The sequence below is a fragment of the Seriola dumerili genome, unplaced genomic scaffold, assembly GCF_002260705.1.
Source record: "Seriola dumerili isolate Sdu_G_001 unplaced genomic scaffold, Sdu_1.0 BDQW01000044.1, whole genome shotgun sequence".
In the NCBI taxonomy this organism is placed as follows: domain Eukaryota; kingdom Metazoa; phylum Chordata; class Actinopteri; order Carangiformes; family Carangidae; genus Seriola; species Seriola dumerili.
Genome location: NW_019174299.1, coordinates 3,084,776 through 3,099,271, shown reverse-complemented (window position 1 = coordinate 3,099,271; position 14,496 = coordinate 3,084,776). Strand labels below are relative to the sequence as shown.

Genomic DNA, 14,496 nt, shown 5'->3' with positions numbered 1-14,496 from the left:
ACAGTATCAAAATTATTAGGGGGAGAGGGCGGGGTTAGAAAAGGGGGAGGGTTATGTATCTTTTTTCATTTTGCTTAGGGGAGGGGGGGTCTGAAATTTTAGGAATAGAAAGCGAGGTTAACTGTTCCATATTCCAAACGTAAACTTTATTACATCATTTTCTTGTAGGATTTGGAAAAAATAAATAAATAAAAGGCCCCCAACTTCCTACATAACAGTGAGACCACAGATTGAAAGAGACATGAGCTTTTTTTATTTTGTATCTTTTTGTTGTCATTTTATTTGTTTGTTTCTTTGTGCATGTTTTGCATCTCTTTTTGGTCACTTTGCATTTATTTTTACTTGCTTTGTGTCTTTGTGGTTGTTTTGTGTCTCTGTGGTCATTGTGTGTTTCTTTGTGGTTCTTTGACGCTTCTTTTTACTCATTTTGTGTATGTTTGTAGTTGTTTGATTGAGCCTCCAACAAGAAGTACTAACAGTCGCTTCATGCAGAGGCCCTGGTCCAGGGCCCTGACCTACTGGGCCCCTAGACTTGTACACCTGTTCAATAATCCATGGGGCCAACATGCCTGTTCTGAGAAACAGCAGATGTGGATCTTAATATTTTGAAGAGATTGAACATAACCTTAACCCAACCTGTTAAAAACTAATGGATGAAGCATAAACATTAGTGAAGGTGGGGATAACTGTTCATTTAGCTCTTGGTTATGGAGGGTGTTGCTTTTTTTAAAAAAGTCAAACCTAAACTTCAGCCCCCCCCCCTCCCCAGCCCAGTAATTTTCACACAGTCCCTGGGTGAAGAGGATGAGTTAAGAACAAAGTCAGAGATGAAAATGAGAGCAAAGCAGCAGCAGCAGCAGCAGCAGCAGCAGCCTTGCGATCCCACAGGCTCTGACAATCCCATTTGTTCTCCAGTAGCTGAAGCTGTCAACAGGGTGTATTTTATGGGACTGGAAGCCCTCGCACAGGGATGTGAGGACCAAGGTCAAAGACAGTGGAGGGAGGTCGCTGACCTTATGAGTTCCTGGAGAGGTATGAATTTCTGTACACACCCATACATGTTTCTATGCTGAGGATTTGGCACAGATTTGACATGTGCTGTGGAATAATATAGCCTATATATTCATTATACATTAAAAAGCAAAGATTATGCACATGTGAGTAACAGAAGCATGACTGTGGTCTTTATCCTCCTTCCACTGATTCTAAATGACAATGCGGACCGATTATGGATATTATAAACATCAGTGTTAAATTGTGGATTTAAGCCGCTTTTCACTTTCCATTCAGTCATCCCTTTTTTGAATTCTGCGCTTGTCGTCTCGCTCGCCTAAATTGCCCAGGCAGCTATAACCTTGACTATAACAATAAACATTCTTTGAGACTTTAATTTTGGAGAGAGAACTTAAGTCAGAAAGAGAGGCAGAGATTGAAGAACAGCTATTTAAGGCAAGTGCAACTTGAGATTCAGATGTTCAAGGAGAACAAAATACCCTCGAGGAAGATTATGGAGGGCTGTTTGAATAGGACATAAAAGGTCCTTGAGCCTACTGTATTTTCTGACTTTACATTACAGACTTGTATGTAATAAATCTTTCTGATGCGTTCACAGCTCATCAGTGGTGATTTATACTGTGATTGCACTCTCTGAATGGGTCTAGATTATTCATATATTGTGGATTTAAAGTGGAAACAGGAGACTAACTATAGGTGTCCTACATGATCCAGTGAGCCGTTGTGGAGGATGACACCAGAGTTATTTAACGCTTGCATTAGTTAAGCCTCACTGAAGTACACGTTAAGCCAACTGAAGCAGGTCCTCTCCACCTTTACAGCCACTTTCCCATGACTGCAAGAGATTAAAGCTGTCAGTGGGCAGCATGTGCCATCAAAACTCCATATATTTGAACATGATTTTTTTTTTAAGCCATTTTCTGAGGATTTTTATTTCTTTATTAGCAGCAGCAGAGACGGACAGGAAGTTGAAGAAGAGAAGAGGGGAATGACATACAGCAAATGGTCCGGCCGGCCAGGGAACCAGGGACTCACTGCTCGGGGCATTTGAGCCCAGGTGTTTGCTCCCTAACCATTCAGCTACCAGATCATCCAAATATGGTTATTTTTAAGACAAAAATAATTGACTGCTTGGCAGGTTTTTTTATGGATTACTGCAATGAAAAGAAAGAAAAATTATCTAAATGGTGCACTAAACTTTTCTCAGTGTTTTAACAAAGAATCAGGTCTGATGCGTTCAATCCAAACCTGACAAACTGCATAATTTGCTACCTGATCCTCACGGTTGTTTTGATGCCATCTCCCATCAAAACATGTTAATGAGATTTTAGTCTGTTTTCTGCTTCAGGGTGATCTGTTACTGTAACATGACATCTACGTTTTAAGAGCTGGGTGGACTGCGTATTACTGAATAGGACAAACTCACTGATATGCATTTGACTGTATGTTAAAATATTGAGTACAGCCAAAACAATAAAGTGTCAAAGAAACAATATAAAAGTCAAAAAAATCAAAAAAAAAAATCAAATGAACCAATTTGACAAATTCCTCCTTTCTGTTTAAGTCTGATCCACTTTAAATGATTACACATGTTGTACCTGTATTTGGTAAGATGATCCTTGATGTATGACTAATGGAAAGAATCATCGGGGTTTTGTGATGTGATTTGTGTTGGCACATCAACTAGAGAGGGTAGAGTGATAAGTGGAGGAGGTATCCTTCAGACATTTCAGATTGATGACAGTTTCTTACTCTACTGCAACATGTTCTGTCTAAATGTGTCACAGCCCTCGGTGTGTGCAGTTTGTCCCTCATACTGTAACTCAGCTGTTCCCAACCTTTTCCAACTCACAGCCCACTTGAAAATCACATATCGATTCATCATCTTTCTCTCGACTCTTTGACTTTGTTTTAACTCTTCCTGTTGCTAACCAGCTGTCTATTTTGATACTCCAGTATTGGCCATGGATGTAATCTATTAGCATGAAATCAGACTGATAGCGAACAGGTGTATAGGAAGTGGTCCAGTGGTATCAAAATAAAAGTTCCTATCATTGTCTTTTCACAGTGACAGGCCTTAATACGAGATGGAAAAAAAACCATGTAAGAGTTTTAAACATTTTTAATGTTTCCAAAACTATAAAAACATTATGTATGTATATACACGGCTCAGTTCAAATAAAACTTGGAGGGATGAGCTGTTTCAGTAAATTATTGAAAAAAGTTCAAATCTGTTATTGGCACTACAGCGTACAACATTTATTACCCAACACTTTGTCTGCACTTTACAGTTTAGGTTTATTTTTCACTGATTAACCCCAAAATGTGGGTGTATCGCGTTGTCTTACTTAAAACTTCAAACGTGGTTCAACACATTTTTTCCTTTGATTTTCTTTCTCATTATTCACAATGTTCCATTTTTAACAGCACACAGGCAGACAGGACATGACAGCCTCCTCCTTCAAAGTGAAAGTCCTGTTGTCTTTTCACATAAATATACAAGCTTTCATATTTGACTAAAAATAGGAAGGTGACACCATTGTTTAGGACGGCGACAGAGAGTAATGGGATGTCCCAGTAAGGGGGGGGGGATAGATACCGTATGGGCCTGCATAGTTTCAAAGGCAGAGCCCGCGGGGAATCACATGCCTCAGTCACCATATGCTCCATGCAGAGCGTCCCCACCTTCAAACTGAACAGGAGCCCGGAGAGAGACGGGCTGTTTCCATGCAGACAGTAATGTGATAACAATGATGTGACACAAGCTCATCAAAATACTCTGAATTACACAAGATATAATTTCATGTGCAAAATCTGAGGAAACCTGGCAATCATCACCTGTTGTTCTCTTTTAGTTTATTATTTGAATAATTTATGTAATCAAAGGCAGACTCAGCACTAATAGTGTCAAGCTAGACCTTTTGGACACGTAATAAGGTGTTTTTGTGAGAAATTAGGAAAAATTAATCCTCTTAATGGTTTGTATAAATTGGAGCTCCCAGACAAACGTTTTAATCTGTAGGTTGCCAGGTTTGCTATGGAGCCATGTCCCCCCTTTGTTTTTGACCTCATCCAGGACGTTCCTGTCATTATCAAATACGTTTGATATTTTTGTCATTGATGGTCTAATATGAGCCACTGTCATTCTCAGAAATGACGCTGGATGAGATGTGACACCGTCCAACAAAGTCATTTTGTCAAGATTTCTGTATAAAAAAAAAGAAAAAAAGAGGTAAAAACAAGTTTGTGTCCAAAAGGACATTAAGTCTTGACTTCTTGATATTCTGAACTTTAAATGATTAATACTGGATTCAAAACTCCTTTTCAGCACTTTGATGCTGAAATGATGGAGTTTAAAATGATGGATGCCTCTCACTTGTATCCACAGAGGTTTTATAGCATGTCAGCAGAACTCTTCAGCCAGGAATAAGCATTGAGAAATAAATCACATCACTCACATTTGGCAGAAACCTGCTGCTGCTGCTGCTGCTGCTGCTGCTGCTGCTTATCCTTCTTCTTCTTCTCCTTTCTGGGTCTGATACTTTTGAAGTTTTGGGTTCTTCAGGTCACAACCCCCAGTCACTGAAGTCACAGACATTCTGGCCCTTGGATGACCCTTGGACTATTTAACAGTGTTTTGGCAACTGCAAACCCAGTTAAATTCGTAACCGAAGCCAGGATCAAATGCACATGGGCCCAGAGAAGAAGAACAACGATCCATAAATTCTGTTTTGGAGGTGCAACATATCGTAGCCTTTGCTCACTAAGTCCTTTGAGCTGAAGGAACGCTGCTAACAAACCAAGGCCTGAGTCCCTGCCATATCGAGGAGAAAGCTCATCTGTGGAGCCCATGCAGAGTTATGTCCCAGTTCTGTGCTATAAACCTGTTCTAGCTGCAGTTGGTGCATCGACAACTTCAAAACAGATTGTCCAAAATGAGACTTGAGCTGATCACATGTAGGCAGGTTCAAAATCCAGGTGTGACTGAACATTCGATAAACAATCATATTCATTTTCTTCTTTTTCTTGCATTGTTGCCTTCATTCATGAGAGGACAGCATTTAAAAGGTCGACATAAATGGGAAGAATCTTGGGGGCCATTTTTGAAGTATCTGGACTCAACCTGACCACATCTGTATTTATATGTCGGGGCTGAACGATTTTGAAAAAATACCAATACTCGACTGATGTTGCAGTCATGATACGATTTGTGCTGTTAGAGAGAATGATCATTTTTACACAATTATTCTCATTTCCATTGAAAACATATTAAGGTGAATGTGGTGTGATCTGTGCGGGGATCAGTCTGTGGAGTATGATGTGTGGGACGTCTCTGCAGTCCGACATTATATATAAGTTAAAATGGTATTTTGCCTTTGACAAGTGTTGCGCCTCCTACAGTGGGGCTTGGATTTATTGTTGCCCCTCTGTGTATAGGCTGTTTTTTGTTGTTGTTGTTGTTGTTGTTGCTGTTGTTGTTGCTGTTTTTGTTGTTGTTGTTGTTTTTCCATGCGGACAATATGTATTGTTAAGTGTTTGTCTGTCCTTGACACATGGTTAATATCTACTTCTCTAATAATTTATCTACTTAAATCTTACTTGTAGCTCTCTCCCCTGGTGTGTATACGCCTGTGTTTGTGTGTGTATGTTTAGTCGAGTTTTGGAGTATTGATTTTCGTATGGTTTATGTGTTGGTATATAAAAACGTGTCGATAAAAATAATATTGAAAAAAGAAATTTCAAAAGCTTTCCGGGCACTCTTGGGTACAGTAGATGTGTCTGTGCATAACAACCTGGATAAGGTTGTCAAGTTTTTGGAGTTGGACGGCATCAAATAGCCACTGGAATCCTCCTCTGCAGTTTTACAGCCTGTGCTAACCACTACTGATAAATGGTCACCATTTCCCACATATAAAACAAATAAATAAATAAATTTGAGCAGAGAACTGAAATCTGATCACAAGAGGACATATACGTGATTAGACATTCTGATGCCAGATGTGAACAACAGTCCACCCCAGCTGGAGGGATACACAATGTGGATGTACAGTAAGCCACTGATGTAGGCCTGGAGATCAGTGCAGCAGCAGTTTTCTGCTCTGATTCAGTACAGATTTACTCCTTAAAAGTACATTTATCTAAATAAACCTCTGGCCGAGGTGGAATATAGATTGCTGACCAAAGGATTTTAATTTTTAAAGACATAAATATTTATTTGTTCAGTTGATAAAATGGCACTTTTAGGGGGTGGGGTGAGATGGAGGTTCAGGGCCTTTTCTGGTATGTTAGCAGCCTCTGTTGGCCCTGGATGTGTTAGTGCATCCAAGGGGGTCATGAATATTCACGGGTCTACATTACTGACTGCAAGGTACAGACACCTTTTTGCAATGCCAAGGAAAGTGCAGCTGGTTGTTTGACACATTGGGTTCCAACTGACAATAAGACATAAATAGTAAATTATTAATCCTATGCATATCTTACAGTAAACAAGGCTTTAGATATAAGGGGATTGTTAGTTATCAAAACACAAAAATATATATATAAGACCAAATAAGTTATTTGTTTGGGTCCTCAACTACTTATGTTTTAGGTGGATTATCCAGCCAAAACATAGAACAAAACATAGAACAACAACATAGTAACACTCAGCTGAAAATTAGACACTGAAAAAATATAGAAGTCTGAATTGCTTTCATTTGCCAGGAAAACAAAATTGCACACAAACTTGCTGCTGACATGTTACAAGACAGCAGCACACACCCAGACATGGTTCATTAGTTGCATTCTGTCAGCAGACAAAGAAACTGCTGTAAATACTAAAATGCTAAAAATACAAATTCAAAGACTAAAATACTGTTCCTATGCAGCAGCACTGGCACATTAGATGACAACATTGCATGTTCAAAAACAGACAGAAGTGAAAAGTAAAGTAAGTTGATATAATATGGAGAGGTGTGCATAAACAAAATGCACGCAAGTAGGTCAACACATACCTTAAATAGCTCAGCCTGAACAATTAATTCTCAGTGTGTGTGTATACATGTGTGTCTGTTTGTGTGCAGATAACATTTCCCTTGTCACCTGCATTTAAAGCTGCCAGTCATTTAAACCATGAAAGAATGATGTAAACAAAACTGTGAGATGGTTGAATGATGAAGCCATTTCTCAGCTTAAAGCAAAAATGTATGATGAAACTCTTTTGATGTACTGGGTCAAAATTTAATAGGAAAGTAAGGAAATTTAAGAGATTAATTTTAGTTAGCTAAGAACAACAAAATTTGTAATTGAATGTGTAAAACATTGAAAAGAAAAGAAAAGAAAAGAAAAGAAAAGAAAAGAAAAGAAAAGAAAAGAAAAGAAAAGAAAAGGAATTTTATTTTTGAGGCTTTTGTTATGAAAAACACCGGAAGAGCTAATGTTGTAGAGGTTAGCTTGACTGTACACTTTTGGCCATTCCTGTCAAAATGGCTCGTCTACTACCGGTTAAAACTGTCGTTGTTTGTACTGTTTTATTCGTGGTATACACGAATTTTGTATGTTGTAATAACGGCAGAAGGGTAAGTGAAAATGTTACCTATTTTACCCTGACATTTGACTACAGTTTAGCGGAAACTGCATCTGTTAGCTGTTTGATTAGCATTAGCTTTGCGTGATCGGCTAAAGGCTAACGGTAGGTTTTATTTTTTATTCTTAGGTTGGTGATTCCTTGGACACTGAGTTCAGTGGTTTCTCTGTGCCTCTTGAACACTCATTCGAAGTCGGTGAGAAAGTGTTAATGTTTTTTGTGAATGTATTATTATTTTGATGTGTAATACGATGTTGGTAATGCTGGTTAGCTAACCGTGTGCTTACAACGATAACGCCTCATCTGAATGGAGAAAGCCACACACCAAACTCCATTCAGAAATCTGTCAGTTTACATTTTTTGACGTTGGTATGTAAATTCGTTACTCTCTAATATTTACATTTTTGAATGGAGAGTCATCACTTCCATTTTTAGTTATTGCAACCATATAGTCCCTTTTCTATATTTTTTCCAATGAGATGTTGGGAAATTAATACCCAAATAGTCCTGCTGCTGATTTTTCATTGAAAACATGACATTAAATATGTAACTTTGGTTGGTTTGTTATCTTTCTAGTCATTTATTCATGGTGTCTGTCCTGTTCTTCCTATATGTTTTCCTCCTTGTTACAGATGATGTAGCAAAGTTTCGAGGACGAGGAGCACTGGTGTTGAAACCTGGAAGAGAGCCCAGTGTTTCACTAAGTCAGAACCAGCTATCGGAGGAAGACAGAAGTAAACTGAAGGTGAACTATGATCATCAAGTTGAAAGGACGTGGACTGACAAGTACTGTAGCCATATTAGAAAATAGATCATTACATAGACTGCAACAAAGAGTTCATTACAAATTTGCAATTAACAACAAGCTGTTCCTCTAACATGTTTGTTTTGAATTTGGATGACTCCACAGGAAGTGGCTGCAGTGGACGGTCTGTACAGAATCAGGGTGCCTCGTGTTTTCCTGCAGGCAGACAGACAGACAGAGCGGCAGATGGAAGGTTACCTCACAGCGTTTGTCAGAGCCGTATGTATTTCACTTCTCTTAGCCAGCAAATAATCTTCAGGAAAAAAAAACTTTTACTTGAAGTTGCTCAATAATTCTGTTTTAGGGAACTGAGAGAGATGCAACGACAATTCTGTCAGTTTCCTGTTACATTTGTGCCAATAACGGGACAAATTAATGAAATGACAGCTCTCTTGAAGGTCTGTCTGAGTGGGTTTAAACTGATAACGAATGGCCTTGTCTTTTCCAGTACAAAAAAAAGTCTATATGCTGGTTGGTCCAGCGAAAGGGCACTTGTCTCTCGCTTTTTTGATTGCATTCTGATTTGATGCACTGCATTGTTCTTTGTCTGACTTTGAACAAAATGTGTCTAAATGTTTTAATATCAGTAGTACCCATCATTAAATTGACGAAGTTATATAGAAACCTGATTACTTGGTTGTTAAGACAGAAGCACTTTTCTCAACCGGATCCTGTAAAATTTTGTATTGACTGAGAAATTTCATGTAAGAAATATTTTTGAGTATTTTTATTTATGAATTGTTTTTAAATGGTTGTGTTGAATATTAACAAGAGTCTTTGGGCTTCTGATGTCTAATATGTTGTTTTTTTAGCAATTCTTAAAGTCAGCCAATATTTTTGTACATATTCATTGTATTAACATTTAAAAAAAAACAAAAAAAAAAACTATATTACTATATTGTGGGCTATGTGTAGCATGATATCGCCCCCACAAAAAACAAGGAGTAGAATAAAATGTATGTAGATATGTGTGGAATAATAGATAGTTAATTCAGATTAAGGGCTTTTTACAATGAGTGTATTATCAATCATATCCATCATATGATATAAATGTGGGTGATACTAACTGGGTAATACTAGTGTAACTCTAACATGAACCCATATTATCCTCTGATCTTCAGTGTGCCATGGTTGAATCCCATCTGAGTGACGCAATCAGCCTTCATACTGATGTCTCTGGGTATCTCATCGGTGTCTCTATAGTAACAATACCAGGGGCCTGTAGGGGCACTGAGGTTGAGGATGAAGTTGATCTTGAGGTTTTCAACACCACGCTCCGTGTCATGGCACCTGTTAATGCACCTGGGTCAGTCCTATATTATATCTATTTCTATGTTTGTTCATGTTTTTTTCATTTCTCACTTTTGTTTTTGTCTTTTCTGTCTCAACTACTTGATAAATCTACTCTGCTTAGAGTAGCACATTGCTTCCCTCCATATCTGTAGCTGTCTGTGCATCAGTGAAATCCTCTTGTGTATCTGACTGTAGCTTTTTCAGATGCCTTTGATTCAGTTATACTGTATTTGCCTTGGCTTAGCAGCTTCACATAATTTCCCAATAGGTAGAACAAGTCTCTCTGCACTTTTCTGCCTTTCAGATGCACTCTCTATTGTGGGGGTTGTTTGAATACTAATTGCTAACTTTCTTCCAGACCAGAGACGGCTCTGTTCCTTGAACGACTGGAACAGGAATCTGAGAAGAAAGCAAAGAATCCGCAAGAGCAGAAATCCTTCTTCGCTAAATATGTAAGTACTCGTACTGAAACCTGCTGATAAGACCAGCAGGCGCTGCCTAAAGATATACTCTCTTCCTTCAGTAATTGGGCTCTGATAATAGTAATGGCCCATACAGTTAATGAATACATGAAAATGCCTATTTTACTCAATGCTCCATCAGACACTCCACAGCTTTTTCTATGCATGCAGCATGTGTTAAAATATAGAGGGAACATCAGTACTGTGGTGCAAGATTTTTTTTCATCTGTTTCATTTGCCAATATTTGTGTCAGGAAAGTAGGAATCTCTTCTATAGTCACAATGGCTGCACTTTTTTTTTTTGGTTGTTCTCCCTGTTGAGTTCTGTGTTTTGGACTCACTCTACCATGTGCTTCAGGCTTTCAAACCTGCTGTTGGGTCCAACTGGCTCAGAAAAATCGAGTTTGTGTCTACACTGACTTCTTACAAATGAACCAAGAGGAGTAAACATGAAGTCATGTGGCCTGATTGGTAACGAACTGATTGGACAGTTTTGGCGACGGTCATCTTGCATCAGTGGTGCTACAGGGACTATGGGAATTTTAAACTCCAGAAGCTGATGGCGGTTTATGCAGCACCGTGTGTTTGTTTATCTTCTCTGGTGTCGCAGAAGCTCACAAAGTAATAACTGATTATGAGCCTTATTAGCTAAGACTGTAACTGGAACGTGTGTATCATAAAGAGACGAACAGACAGAAACTGGATGGGAGGATAGTTACTCTGTGGTCACTGCGTTTCACTCATTTTAGTCACTTTTTATCAGTGAACTTAGCACGGTTATCGTAGTGCTTGTATAAATATTGGTCATATGTCTTTTATACAAATCAGGAGAATGCTTTGTGAACAGTTTGCGACCAGCAAAGTTTATGTTTGAATTTATGTTAAAATCACGTGTCTAGTCCCACACAAACCTGTGGTTGGTCACCAAAAACAAAAGGCACCAGAGTCCGCCTGGAACCACCTGAATATGGGGGTCTCAGGCCACTTATGTCTGCTCCAGAGTTCAATTGATAGCTGTTACACTAGCCCAAGACCAGAGTTAGCTTTGACCGAAACAAACAAGTCAGGTATGAGAGCACCCAAAGTCATTGTCATGGTTTGATTGCCAGCTCTGTAGTGCCCTGCTTCCCTCTGTGATGCTGTTGCCCTCAATTGAACTAGTCATCCAAGAGTATTCTTCCCACAAAGTTCAGTTTTAAACTTTAGAAACATAAAAATGAGTCATCTCTAACAAACAGTAGAGAGAGTTTGTTTGTCTCCTGACATTTCGACCTGTCAGTTGGAGTAAAACCGTCTCTCCCATGTTTGGAAACAGTCCCACAGAGAGCCTGGGCTCGTGTCCTATCGCTTGGCTCGTCCGAGCTTTTTTATGATCTCTCGGTCTTGTTTTGCACTGTGCTGTGTGTGTGTCTTGCCATGTTCAGTGACCTGTGTTGACTCTGTGCTGTGCTGCATCCAGTGACAGTGTGTTGACTTGGTGCTGTGCTGTGTTCCAGTGGTATTTGATTCTGGGAGGTGCAATCTTCCTCGTGGCCACCAATTCGGCACAGCCCCCAGCAGGGGGAGGCAGAGAGCAGAGCTGATTCCCACTGAAGTACTGTTTTCTTTCTTGTGGCTACTTCTGTCCGCCTTCCTCTAGTGTCTGTTTTGTAATTAACTTCTAAGCAATGTAACTAACTGAAAATCACCCCCTCATTTCCCATTCGTTCCTTCTTTTCCATTCTTTGGTGTTATTTTTCCAGGTTCAATGCCAAATACATTTTAAAGCTCCATTTTTCTGAATTCAAAGTATTTTGAATGAGGAAGTCTCAAAAATAAACCATCAAGAAATCCTAAATCTTAATTGTTGGTGTGAATATGTTCAGCATGTGTTTGGTGTTTGACCCTGAGATTTCTTCTTTATTCTACAGTCTCTCCCCCACTTTTACACTTCACATTTTTTCTCTTCTCTTCTCTTCTGTTCAGAAAATAAATCGAACCTAATCTGGGATGGAACTGTTGAAAAGACACGTCAGTTAAATTTGTTCTCTTGAAAACAAAGATATTGTATTTACTTCCTTTTCCTTTTTTGTTTTGTCTTCTGCAGTGGATGTACATCGTTCCTCTCGTCCTCTTCTTGATGATGTCTGGTGCTCAGGACCAATCAGGAGGAGGAGCCGGGGGTGGAGCAGGCAACGGCGGTGGCCGATGATCAGAACGAAGACAACAGTTTTTGTTTTTGTGAAGATTTACTGAACAATAATTCTCTAGAACAGTTTTTAATTGCTGTACATAATGCTATTTAAGAAAATGTCTGTCACACACCTGAAACCTGTACAGTATAGAGGAGATATTGTGCCCTGCAGATGACTGCATTTTAATACTAATGTGAAAATAAAGTATTTATTACTTGAATACTGGAGATTTTTAGACTCTTGGTTCTCAGCTACATGTTGTGTTTTACTCTGAGGCTCAGATTTAGTTGTAACACCAGTAAAGTAATATGAAATCATAAATAAAATACACGTGCAGGCAGTAGATCTGTATTTACATATAATCAGAACAAAGGTCAATCAATGTATGCCAGATATTGAGCTGCTTACATTTTCTAAAATACTGATTAATCACTGTTTTAGAGTATTCACTCTGATCTGATGCTTATAACAATCTGTCTAAAAAGAAAGAAAGTTAGTGACTCTCGGAAGTATTCAGTATTGAATTTTTAATAAACTTCCAAAAATTTCTGAAACATGTTTTCATTATGTTTTTATGATTATCTGAGAAACAGCAATTTCATAAATTTTAAATTAAATACAATTCAATGTGCAAATAGTGAAATGGTCTGAATACTTTCTGACATCACTAAATGACAATGTAGACAACTTCTGTACATGTGTCATCCAGGACTCCGTAAGATGTACTAAAGTCATCTCTCCTTGGAAGAAACTAAAATAAATAAAAAGTAAAACCATCTACAAAAAGAAATTTATTTTACATTGCAAATGGTTAGAGTTTTTTTAAATGAATACAAAATTAAAGTCAAAGTACAAAAGTATTAATAACAAAATATATTTTAAGGACCAAAAGTAAAGTTGAAGTACTAAGAAAACATCCAATTTCAGATTAATGTACAGTATATTATATTATTGGATTATAACTATTGACCTTTAATGACCAAATGGACTGGTTCCTGACTGGTTTCCCTCACTAACAGCGAAAACCAGAACCAGTTTGGAGTCAGTCTGCCACATTTGAGTTGGAAAGCCTCCGTTCAGCAGTTTAATCCTTTATGATAAAGCCAGGGGTTTACCCCACTGGGATTAGAGCAGTTACTGCTCTCCCCCAAGAAGTGTCGACTGTTGTGAGCTTATTCAGTAACTACTGCTTAAATAAACTTAAATGTATGTACAGAAATAATTGCATGATATCCCTCCCCTTCATTATGTTTCATCTAAATGTTTATATTGACCGACTGTTACCATTGTTGTTAGCATATTATATGTACATATGTGCAATATAAAACAATGACAATTGGTCTCTTGTTTTAAAATGAGTTATTCCAACCTATAAAACATAAATCAGTTTAAAAGGAATAATAGAAATAGTGGAATACATCACAATTTCAGTGGGAAATCTGTTTCTGCATTATTTTCTTTTTTGTATTTTTTTAATTTAGTTTTTTAACATTTTATTTTAGACAGATACTGGTATGATTTAGCTGCAAGGTCAAAGGTAAACACTGAAATTTGAACTGAGGGCTGAGTGGAAGCTACAGTGGAGCTTGCTGGTTATCATGCTAATTTCAGTAAAAAAAGATTAGTGATAAAAATAGAAGCAAAACAAGTGTTAATATTGGCGTTACTTTCCACTGCTGGAGAAAGTTTGATGCTGAACTCATAGCGTTTCTTCTAGCCTGGTTAGTAAATAGCTGTTCGTGCTAACATTGGCTATGTAGCAATAGCAAAAACTTGCATTAGGCATCTTTAACAGACAATTAAAGATGCCTAATGCAAGTTAGGCGACAACCAGTCTGTCTCATCTGACTGGCCTTTTTTGGGGAGCTAATGTGAACATCTGTGTCTTTGCTCCATCACCCTGCACTTATCTGTGTATTTATAATCATGAGTCAGAGGAGGGAGATCAGAGCTTCACAACAACACAGCTTTGGAAACAGAATGTCCCAAAATCTCTGTGTCAACATCGCCTCTCCTCTTCCTTGTGTCAGTCAGTCAGTCTGGCTGTTTTTAGTCCGAGTGTCCAGCTGTGAGCTATATCCTCTTATTTTAAGAGGCTCAGTCACTTCAACACTTCGGTGCCCTGTGCCCTGGGCCTATCATCCAGACCATTCTCAGAATGACCCACCAAATCACACAAACACA

The 14,496-nt window shown here is 38.4% G+C and overlaps 1 protein-coding gene across 2 annotated transcripts; it reads left to right on the top strand.

Annotated features, from left to right (window-relative positions):
* Nucleotides 1-7,441: 7,441 nt before the first annotated feature.
* emc10 (ER membrane protein complex subunit 10) lies at nt 7,442-12,861 on the top strand. 2 transcript variants are annotated; one of them, XM_022739521.1, is made up of 8 exons: nt 7,442-7,571; nt 7,709-7,775; nt 8,212-8,324; nt 8,490-8,603; nt 9,506-9,690; nt 10,036-10,129; nt 11,635-11,732; nt 12,225-12,314. In XM_022739521.1, the coding sequence occupies exons 1-7, from the start codon at nt 7,479-7,481 to the stop codon at nt 11,719-11,721; spliced, it is 753 nt and encodes a 250-aa protein (XP_022595242.1). In that variant the 5' UTR covers nt 7,442-7,478; the 3' UTR covers nt 11,722-11,732; nt 12,225-12,314. The 2 variants fall into 2 exon arrangements, with proteins under 2 accessions (XP_022595242.1, XP_022595241.1); XM_022739520.1 differs by lacking the exon at nt 11,635-11,732 and having other exon boundaries at nt 12,225-12,861.
* Nucleotides 12,862-14,496: the final 1,635 nt, after the last annotated feature.